We start from the raw sequence: 11120 nt of genomic DNA, 5'->3' as shown, positions 1-11120 counted from the left end.
ACATCCAACAGCAGAAATGTCAATTGTTGGAAGTCCTCCTTCCAGAAATTCAGGAACCATTTCCAAAGTATTTTCTCACAAGGTACAATGTATCCATAGGAGATTTAAGCACTGAAACTGGAGGAACATCTATCCTGAACCTGAGCAATGACTAACTCAAATCTCACTTAAATTTATGAATTATGGGAATTGTTAGCTCAATAAGCACCAGCATTCACAAGTGATAGGAAATGATGCAGTCAGACAAAGTTTAAAATTCAGAGAGATTCACAGGTTTATTGTAGCTACACAAACACATATGGAAAGCAATAATTTACATTGCAGAAAAAAATATATTAGTTAGCGTGCCTACCCCAGTATGTAGGCTGGCACACTTATTATAACTATACTGACTTAAAAATAGAAAAGACAGAAAGGGGAAAATAGTGTATCCCAAATATGGAGTGGAAAGAGGCACTAGAGAAAAGTGGGAAATAACTGCTACATCAATCAAAGGAAACTTAGTTGCTGGTGAAAATGGGGAGCTGCGGAGACAAAACCGACGAAGAAAACAGGACAAAAACAGTTTATAATTACCAGTTCCAGAGATGGGGGAACACAAGTATACACACTTCTGAGTTATTCACAAATAATTAAGAAGAAGCTGCCTACCCTCTAGCATCTCTTTAAGTTGCATCCAAGCTAAAATAAGGTCAAAGGCCTTAATTCATAATAACGACAGAGCCCAACATGTGGCTTTTCTGAACCACGTTGAAATTCTGATAGCAATGATCGGAATACCAAGTAGGTAAAGCTGCTGATTGGCATCTCAGCTACAATTAGGTTGTTAAATTAGCCAATACTCAAAATTTACTTGATGTTTCAAATAACATTTCCTGCTTGACCACCAAGGTAATTGATCTCAAGACTCCAAAATATGATTTTCTCCTGGCATGATACGTAGCATTTAGGAGATGCCTTATTGGCTGATACAAGGTCCAAAAAGCAAATGGTTTCATCTGAATTGGTCAACAAATTATTCTGGGACAGAAGCATAGGATACTGGTCCCAGCATCAAGTTAGCATTGTCTCTGTTCTGGTTCCTAAGACTCATGAGGGGACCAAGTGAATTCAATTCTACTAAAACACCTAGGAGAGAGCCAGTTTGGTGTAGTAGTTAAGGCATCAGGCTAGAAACTAGGAGACCGTGAGTTCTCGTCCCGCTTAGGCACAAAGCCAGCTGGGGGACCTTGGGCTACTCACTCTCTCTCAGTCCTAGGAAGGAGGCAAGGGCAAACCACTTCTGAAAACCCTTGGCAGGAAAACTGCGGGGACTTCTCCAGGCAGTCACCCGGAGTAAAAACAAGAAACAAAAAAAAACCTGACTTGAAGGTAAAACAAAAACCTAGGTAGCCAGAAGGAGAGAGCAAAACGTTAACTACTGGCCTGGCTGAAAGGCAGTTACAGTGTCATGGGCAAAAGCAATAAAGGACTTAGTACTTCCACATCTATGCCTAGGATGAGTCAGAACAAAAGGAAAAATTGAATGCATCTGGTGCAGTCAAAAGAATCTCAAGGAGGTTTACCTGATTGCCTTCAGATCTGCTTAAAAGACAGAAGTTCTAGAAACAAAAGGAATAATTGGAGGCAAGAGGGGCTCTCAAATGTGGCTCTGATGAGCTTGATCTCTGAGAAATTGAAACACTTCACAGCTGATCTATGCTTCCTATTAGGATCTGTGGACTTACCAGCGGGATAGTGGCTTACAATCAGATATATGTAGCTAGGTACTAGAAATTCCCAAAGGTTTCTCTTCATCGAATCAGCAGAGGAAGCACACACACCTTAACTTAATAAATGAAGGGGACAGAGGAAATAATAACCTAAAGGCTATTCGTATGTCTGCTCCCAGCAGCCTTAAAATGTTGTTTCGTTTTGATGCCTTCTGGAACAACATGGAAACTCAGAGCCAAGCTGTTTGGCTAATGCCTGAGTAACAGCACCAGGCAGGGAAAGTACCTGAACAGAAAGTGAGCACATCTAACATTCTCCAAACCTGGTCCAGAGTTACATGCCTAACAATCTGAGCATAACACTTCTGTTCTTGGTCTTCCCTTCAGCATATGTGACTGGGATGAAACTGACTTCCAAACCTTAAAATGCTCTCAGGTGCTTTTGTGTGAGATTATAAGAGGATTTTGCACCAAGATGACTCCTAGTGCAGGCCTTCCAGACTTCCGTGCAATAAAGTGAGTTTCTTTCTAACAAGCATGCAATACCCTTTCTTGGAATAGGTTTTCAAATGGTTGCCATGCTACTTCAGTCTCTCCTGGATACGGTTACCGGGAAACATTTTAATCAATTACCAAAATGCCAGGAGAAAGATCGGGACCGCACAACCTTGCTGCGTCTCCCGGAACCTTGAGATGCTTTCAACAGCATCCATCATGGTATCCTTCTGAACAAGCTGTCTGGAATGAGAACAGTGGATCCTTCATGTTGTAGTTCAGGGATAAAGCACATGGTTGTCATGAAGGAATTTCCCAGTTCAATTTCTGGCACCTCCAAAATAGGGTGAAGAAAAGATCTTTGTCTGAAACACTACAGATCTGATGCCTATTGCAACACCACTACTGTGCTAGAAAAGCTAATGATCTGCTTTGTATAAGGCAACTTTCTGTATGTCAATGTCCACTGAAGGCCCCTAGCTCCATTTTATCTTGACGGCTGCTTGTAGCATGAGTACTAAAGAACTATTGTTGGGTACATAACAGTTATGGCATAAAGTAGTTCATTATTGTGTCATCACCTGGAAGATACAGGTGGACTAAGATGAAGAAGATGTCAAATGGTTTTTGATTTAAGGATTTGATCCTGGATCAATCAAAAATTTATTTTCTACCTAAGGTCAAGGGACAGGGGAGTTTGCACCTCCTGCAGCATCTCTTTCTGTTAGTGTGACTTCTCTTGCTTGTATAGCTCTGTGTAGAATTTGCAAGGTCCTAATAACAGAAATATGAATTTTAAAGAACTTGTCCAGTTTCTCCCAGTTTCTTAGGTACCTGTTATTCCACAAGCTGTCACTCCTGCCACACTGCCACTTTCCAGCCATGGGATAAAATATGTCTATTTTCTATGCTTCACCGTTCAAGATATTTAACCATCTGCATCTGCCATTACATCAGGTAGGTATTTTTATAGGAAAGAAAGTTGGTACCTTAATCTCTGCCTGCTTCCCCCACCCCTCCCTGGAGAATATTTTAATGAGACTTACGCAGCTGTACTATCTCCGAGTAAACATTAACCATGCTAATTGCTTAAAGTTTAGCCTGTGAATTCTCAGCCAGCCGTACCTCTGAGACTAGCTGTTTTTTCAGGGGTTTGGATCAGCTACCCAAATTTTGAAATGCAAGACCTGGCTTATTGAGAAGCCCTGGGCACATTAGTGTGGAAAGCGAGCCTCTTCTTCTGAAAGAGAGCATTCTGACTTTTGTCTCAGCAGCAGCAGCAGCAGCAGCAGCAAAAGCTGCTCCCTCGGAAAAAAAATGGTCATGAGTTGCCCAAATCCACGGAGGGAATTGCGTTGCCAGGCACCTTCACACTTCGGCTTAAGAAGGCCTGGATGAAACGAGGGGGAGGGAAGCTAAACCTCGGAAGAAATTAATTCTGCCAGACAACTGCAGCTGTTAAGTCCTAAGCTTTGGAATCAGCTGGGAGATGCAAAGAAACAGCATGCACATGCAGGCACACGTACACGCACGCGTGCACACCACCTATCTGCCTTCCTGGATTAATTCCAGGCCCCTGTCTTAAGCACCATAAGCACATCCATTCTGTAACTGAAGGTCACTGCAGAATAGGAAATTGAACAGCTTTGCTGTCTGAGCTGGGCAGAGCCAATGAAGCGCCCGTTGCGTGCGCTTCGTCTTGGAAATAGAAAACCCCACGCGGCCCAAGTGCGCTTGTAGCACAGTTTGTGGCTAAGCTGTTCTATTCCTCTGCCCGGGCATTTTCTCCACTTGGTCTGTCACCATGACCAGATCCTATATGAAAAGAGCACCACCTAACCTTTGTCTTTCGACTGGCAGTTTGTTTTTCACCCATTAAAAAGGAGCCTCCTGTAACAGAGGCCCCTTTTTAGCCAGCCGGGCCGCTGCATCCTGTTCTTAGCCATAAGCACCCGCAAGGTGAGGTTTCGTATGGCTTGCTTAAATTACTTATTCACCAAAGTGGATTTTGACATTTTCTCCCTTTTTGTTGGAAGAGAAGGACCAAGATGAAAATGACCCTGCCAGTTGCCAGTCTCTCCCCTTCTCCCTGGCACAAATACACACAGAGAGGTACTAAATCAAAGACCTTTTCTAAACAATGATTTCTATGAATACTGCCATAATTGCATTTTGCATCTCTCTACGGGATGCCATGCTTTCTCCAGGCACTCCTTTTTCACAGGAGAATTTCTAATGTCGTTTTGGAATGACTTTTGTTAGAAGCAACATTTTCACTATGATTGTTTCAGTTGATAAGCTACAGTAGCAGTACCTTAAATGTGCATTTTAACTACACTCATCTTTTCTTTTCTGGATCAGCTTTTCTGGAGGGGCTTGTGTGTTTGTGTGCATGCACATGTGTGGGTGTGTTTTGTGCCACCACCATTGCATGTTCAGATTTTTAGGTTGGTGGCTGTCCTGAGAACTAATTAGATGATTGGCTTTGAGGTCATTATTAGTAATTAATTCACTAAATAAAGCAGATTTAGCCAGTCTTAACTCCAATTTATAATCCTGCTCTCACCCAGAACACAGAAACAAACAAACCCCATCAATTTGATTAGTCTGACCTACAGGATTTGCTCCCCTTGAAAAAGCATTGAATGTCCACCGTGAAATTTCTGAAACTGCACCTCCCTCAAAACGTCTTGCGTCTAAGAGCCAGTTCTCATGAAGCAGGGCTTTTTCGTATGTAGAAGCAAGCAGCAGTTTCAGTCAAAGTCCAGCAGGGCTGGTTGAACAAATGCAAACGTTATACCCCAAATTCTGTGCTTGCTTGTGAAAGACTTTTTTTCAGGGCTTAGAATGCTAATGCAAAAAAATGAATAGACACTCAGTTCTGCAGATGGCTTTGACCTTGTACGACCAGCTTACACAAGACCATTGTGATATATTGGCAATGCACTGTAGCGTTGTCATTTTGAAACACTGGTCTAAGAGCTAATAATATCCTTCATAGTCTAAGCACTTCATATTCTGGCTTGAATTGACTGCGGTCCTATTAAAATCAATGGAGCTCACACATGAGTATATGTGGAGTATCACAGCCCTAATTTTGGCAAGGTAACTGTGCTTTGGCCTTTAACAGATAATAATAATTTATGTGTTCTGCTTGTGGTGCTTCCACTAAGGACTCAAGCAGCTCTCAGAGATAGAGTATGTGTAACAACGCGTGATCTTATCATCCAATACTATTCATAATTTGAAACAATCTTGTCTTTTATGAACTTACTTATAACATGCTAGTCCAGGAAACTCAAATGTGCAATTGGTTGTGCAGTGGATCAAATTTCACCATACTGAATTAATTTTGAATATTTACAAAGGCTGCAAATAACAAAGCAGCATTTTTTTAAAAAAAGTAACTCTTTGGCCCTGTTTGCACAACATGCTCATTCCACAACAAGCTATGGACCCAGTCATAGTTCCTTACTGGTGGTTCTGATACCATATAATCCCAGTAGCTGGGTCAAAAGTTGACCTTTGGAGATTATAGAGTCCCCACTGGCTTTATCCAGGAAGGGGCTGGTATTCCATGAGTCCATGTGTCAGGAGAATACTGACAAGGCTTAATGACCTCATTTTTCATTGGCCAGGTAGACAGCAGTAGGCATGGTTTCCGTTCTGCAGCCAATCAGAGTCTGGGAGGTGCGTTCTATTTACTACACCTTGAGAGAGAGTTTTGTAACAGAGGGGCTTGCATTTCAGCTCTACCTCACCAGCAGTCTTTGACAACTAGGTAAGCAAAGCAAGGTAAGTTACTGGATTTTAATGTTCCCGTAATGTGGAGTTGGTTTATGCCACACTTCAGCAGTTTGGGCCTATACTAATCCTCTTGGGGCTAGATGACTATGGGAATTGACCCTGTTTTTGTGTACCAATAACATATTACCTGTACCTAGACTCAGGTAAGCATTTCATGGGAATAAAGCCACATTGTTTTCATTTGTTTAGAAATAATGTTAAATGAATATACATTTGACAATTAAATATTCAGATCCTTACTTTGGGGGAGAAGTTTCTATGTGTATACATTTTCCAAATATAGTCTCTGCATTGCTTCAGCAAACATGTTTCCCAAACATTTTTCTGGTTAAACAATGACCTGTTGGAATGATATGGTTATCTAATCTAATCTAATCTAATCTAATCTAATCTAATCTAATCTAATCTAATCCAGCTATACAGAGTTTAGATGACAGGGAATATAGAGCAAATAGAAGGATGCGTGTACCTTGGTAGAATGTTTACTATAGTTTGGGAAATGAAAAAAAATACATGCAAATATTAGCGGAAAGGTAGTGAGTAGTATGTGATCTGTTGTGAAGAATTAATGTTTCTTGAAAGAAACAAAAATGGCTGTGTGTAAGAATGTGCTTCTGCTGATTTATTATGTGGGAGTTGGGCATGTCAGTAGAAACCTAAAAGCTGACTGCAGTGGGAATGAGGTCCTTAAGAGTGTTTGTTAAAACAAGAAGAGATAGGGTCAAGAATGAATATAGATTGAATAGAAAATGAGTAACCAGTACAAAAGAAGCATTTTGAAGTGATTTAGTCAATCCAGAGTGAATGGCTTGAGAGGAAGAGTGAGAAAGTTGTAGATTGATGGAATTGATGAGACCCTTAAAAAGAGAGGTGAGACTTTTTTTTATGCCTTTTATTTCTTAGACTTTCTATGCTCTGCATTATGTTGTTTAACCTAAAAAGGAATAATGTGATGGGTATGTAGATATGCATGTAAATAGAAATTGTTGCCAGTTCAACTATATATCTATTGGTTCAGCACTACAAAAACACTTGAAGTTGCAAGTCCTGGAATGTAAAAAAGTTGCTTAGAATAAAGTAATTGCTTACAAATGGAATTTTGAAATCAGTCCCATTGAACTTAGTAGAACTTCTTGAATAAACATACTCAGAATGAGGCTGCAAAACTCACACTTTACCTGGGAAATTTTACAGCTGAAATCAACATAATATAAACATGTTTAACTTTAGATGATTGTACCCTCATTTCTGGAGTGGGGGAATTATTGCACTTTCATATTTATGTTGTATGTTGCAGGCTGGAGTTGCTACCAATACTTTCGCCTTTAACTATCCCTCTTTTTTCTGATTTCAATTCCAGCCTGACTCAGCACCCTGTTAACCTACATGTGTGCATCACACAGTGTTGAATGATTTCCTCTGTCATCTACAAATCTCCCCCCCGCCCCCCCAGCCTTTCAAGCCACTGCAAAAAAAGTTGGCACTTACTTTCCACTGTCTGGCTTTTTTTAAAAAAAATTCTTCTTAAAATTGGGGTTAGAACCATTATGGACAGGGTCAGGTGTCTGCACCTCACTCACCCTTCCCCCCTTTTTTTTCACTCATCATGCAACCACAGAGAATAAACCCAAAATCACCATAGAGGGCCCCTCAAAGACCCATCTCAATCATGCATATCAGAAGGGACAGTTTAACCTCAAGTAAATAGTTTGCACAGCACGGGGGTGGGGGGTAGTTTAGTTCCAAACCCACCCAGATCTGTTTGGATCTAAAACTAAGCACCTCAGGTTTAACTGGCTGGATTGATCGCCACCAGCCCATACTACAATTTGTTGAACGAACCATTATGACCTGGCCCATTCCCACCTAACACTAAGCCATAATAGTTTTGTATGTCACATCATGCCAAAACCAAACTAAACCACATTATGGCTTGGTATTGTGGGTAAGTCAGAGTAGGTGTGATTACCATAGGTACCAGTTTTACCAAAAGGATGCTAGTTGTCCTTATATTTTACAATGGAAACTCTTTTAAGCTGCTATAGCAGTATAACAGGTCACAATATAAGGCGATAGGGACAAAAATCCCATTCAGTGAAGTCAACATGCTCCATGACAGTTACAAGCATTTTGCATTGCATCTAAAATCTCATGTAAAGCCTAAAAGACGGGGATGGGGGGTGGAGGGGAACAGCCTCTGCAACAATTGACGAGGACTTCAGCTGAATCATTATTCATCCCTGGTTTATAGAAGAAAGTTAAGTATGGGCTTAGTTTGCCCAATAAAGTCACTGGCACTTTGTACTGGAAGGCCTGCTGCTTGCTGGTAGAAGAACACATGCTTTTCTTGCAGCAGGTCACAGATTCAATCTTTGGCACTATTTATGGAACTGGGAAAATTTGGTTTGAATCCTGAAAAACTGCCAATCAGGGCAGGTAAGACTATTAAATGATCTAACTCAATATGACACTTTCTAAAATCTGGGCCTATGTAACATAATTGTATTATACGGAATGCCTGCATTCAGCACATCTCACACTCTCCTTTTAAGTCTTAGGATCAAGCCTGAAGCAGATAATATACTTTGGGTCAAAATATTGTGCTTTGTCACTTATCTAGATCCCACGTAAACCATGGGATGATGTCAACACTCTCAGTGCTGTCCAGTCAGCTCTTCATAGCATCCTCCCACATACCTTCCTAGCATCCAAGGGCATCAGCACTATCAGAGGTCAGCTGGGGATAAAAAGGCTAAAGAGACAGAACAAAGGGAGGTAAGTCACAGACAAGATTTAACACTCACTATTGCAATGCCCTTTCTCTTGTTAACAACTGATACATTTTTTTTCCCTAAATGATTGAGCAGATCTAGATTTAAAGACATTGTCGCATTCAGTTTGGTCCTAAAATCCAAACATATCAAGAGCTGTATGTGTTTATGGGCAACTCTTCCAAGGAATGTATAATTTGAAAGAATTATTGACTTAATATATGCAGTACACTAAGCAGTAATGTGATTTGCTTGGTTTGGGTTTGGGTAACCCAGCCACTGTGGTTTATGCAATAATCCATGATTTAACAAACCATGGTTTAACATGTTTGAATCCAGTCATAAATTTAGCATCCTCAAATAACCAATTATTTCATAGGTCTTGTTTGCATAGCATGCTCATCTGAAAGGAAGGGGAGATCAACATATGTTGTGAACTAAAAATAAAACAGTAACCACTGCATTTAGAGAGGATTAGTTGAAACCCAAATCAGACCTGGATTTGTTTTTGAGTAAACTAATGACCCCAAGTCAGCTATGTCACCCAAATATGGAAATGAGGGTTGACATAGCTGCCCATCTTCTGTAGCCAGAGACAAGAGCCTAGAGTAGCCCTGCACAAAACAGGCTTCTCTACTGCACCTGCGAGGGTAAGGCAGGGAAGGAGAAGGTGGGGAGATGATCATTTGTATGTGGTGCTCTAACCCCAGTCATGACACCGGGGATTTTTCTTTAAAGCTTTCACTCTAAAAGAAAAAGGCCCTGCAAAGGAAGATATGATATTCCCAACCTCATTTGGATAGCTTTGCTTCTTTGCTGAGAGTCTGGCACTCCTTCACTGGGGTGTAATTTACCTAGGGAGAGCAACAGACCGGATATGCTATGTCATGTGAATCTAGACTAGCTGTGGGAAACATTAAAGTAATGAAGTCATATCACCTTTTTATCTTTATATTATTAGAGTAATGGAGAAGACTCAGATAGATATTGTGTATGTGCTTCCTTGTGAAGGGTTATTTTGATTTTATCATTATGGAACTGTAAACAACCAGAATACTATTATCTGATTGTACCTACTTCTAAAAAAAATGCTTATAAAAAGCAATTTCCCATTAGAACCTTATAGTGATAAGTTTAATACCCCACCACAGCCCTAGATCACAAACAATTACAAAGCACTCTAGTACTAATCTAATGTTCTCCAAATATGTTGTGAGTCTAACTCCCATTATTTCCAGCTGTTGCCCATGTTGGGTGGGAATTCTGGAAGCTGTAGCCCTAACACATCTGCAAGATGACAGGCTGGGGGGATGGCTCTTAGAGGGATGGATAATACTGATTAATCTGAAGGAAGGAGGAGATAAATCAAACCAAGATCACAATCCACACAATTTAAATGTCTAAATACCAACAGTTACAACAGCTCCCCTTTATGCTATTATCATAACACATATGAATCTATTACAACAGACCTGAAATCATGCACTTCAGGGGAAAGTATTCATTTGAACATAGACCCCTCCCCCTTCCCTCAAAGGTGTGCTCCTTCTAGTAGAACCCAGGAGGTAAAATCTTGGTGAAATGTAACCCTGGAGAAGAAAATGCTATAGATGCTTCTTTGAGTGTTCATCCTTTCATGTGGGCAAGAGCATGTTTATGGTTATACATAGCCTTATGTGATGAATGATCATTGTGTGCTGGTGCTACGGATTCAAGAATAAGCCCCATCCTTTGCTGTCATCTAGGGCTGGAAGCAGAAAGCTGATGCTCTCTCTTGGAGTAGTTCTTGACACAAATGACAACTCCAGCTTCCTATAAAAAGATAGGGAAAAGTTCAGACGTTGAAAAGACATTCCAAATGATATCCAGATCTGCAGATAGACATGCTTGGTTCAATTTGTGTGCAATTTGAACAATATGAATAGCGTTGTTGTTATTTTACTTTCCAACCAAGTACTAATCAGATCTGACTCTGTTAGCTTTCAGGGATCAAGGTTAGTTCATGTTGTCCCCTGCAACTTCTAGCAAAAGAGAGGTTATTTTGAAAGGCATTAGAAGCCACACAAGTATTTGGAGGGAGGTTCTTATACATGTTTTTTGTATGTTCTACAGTATGCCCATTTTGTTTTCATCAACTGCACTGACTACACAACAATCTATTAACATGTGAGCTAGAATTCCCTTCACTGCCTTTAAACCAAGACCAATCTATTTATTACAGAGGCAACCATGATGGGTTAAACCCATATCTCTTTCAGTTAAATAAAAGACTCCGTCCCTAGTAATCCTCATCAACTGAATGTTCCCCATCCCTTCCTGTGCAGGCGGAGTTTGG

General features: G+C 40.6%; 1 protein-coding gene across 3 annotated transcripts in view; it reads right to left on the bottom strand.

The window, feature by feature from the left end:
• Window positions 1–249: 249 nt before the first annotated feature.
• DPF3 (double PHD fingers 3) overlaps window positions 250–11120 on the bottom strand; it is a 213600-nt gene continuing 202729 nt past the window's right edge. For all 3 annotated transcript variants that reach the window (XM_088145559.1, XM_088145557.1, XM_088145556.1), the window contains exon 11: window positions 250–10597. In XM_088145559.1, the coding sequence (XP_088001685.1) occupies window positions 10527–10597 (71 nt within the window). In that variant the 3' untranslated portion in view covers window positions 250–10526. The remainder of the gene's footprint in view (window positions 10598–11120) is intronic.

The sequence above is a fragment of the Python bivittatus genome, unplaced genomic scaffold, assembly GCF_059951505.1.
Source record: "Python bivittatus isolate LINGU-HERP-01145 unplaced genomic scaffold, Pbiv_v1 ctg000480_np1212, whole genome shotgun sequence".
Taxonomy (NCBI): Eukaryota; Metazoa; Chordata; class Lepidosauria; order Squamata; family Pythonidae; genus Python; species Python bivittatus.
The sequence above is the reverse complement of the archived record's forward strand: the minus strand, read 5'-3'. Positions and strand labels throughout refer to the sequence as shown.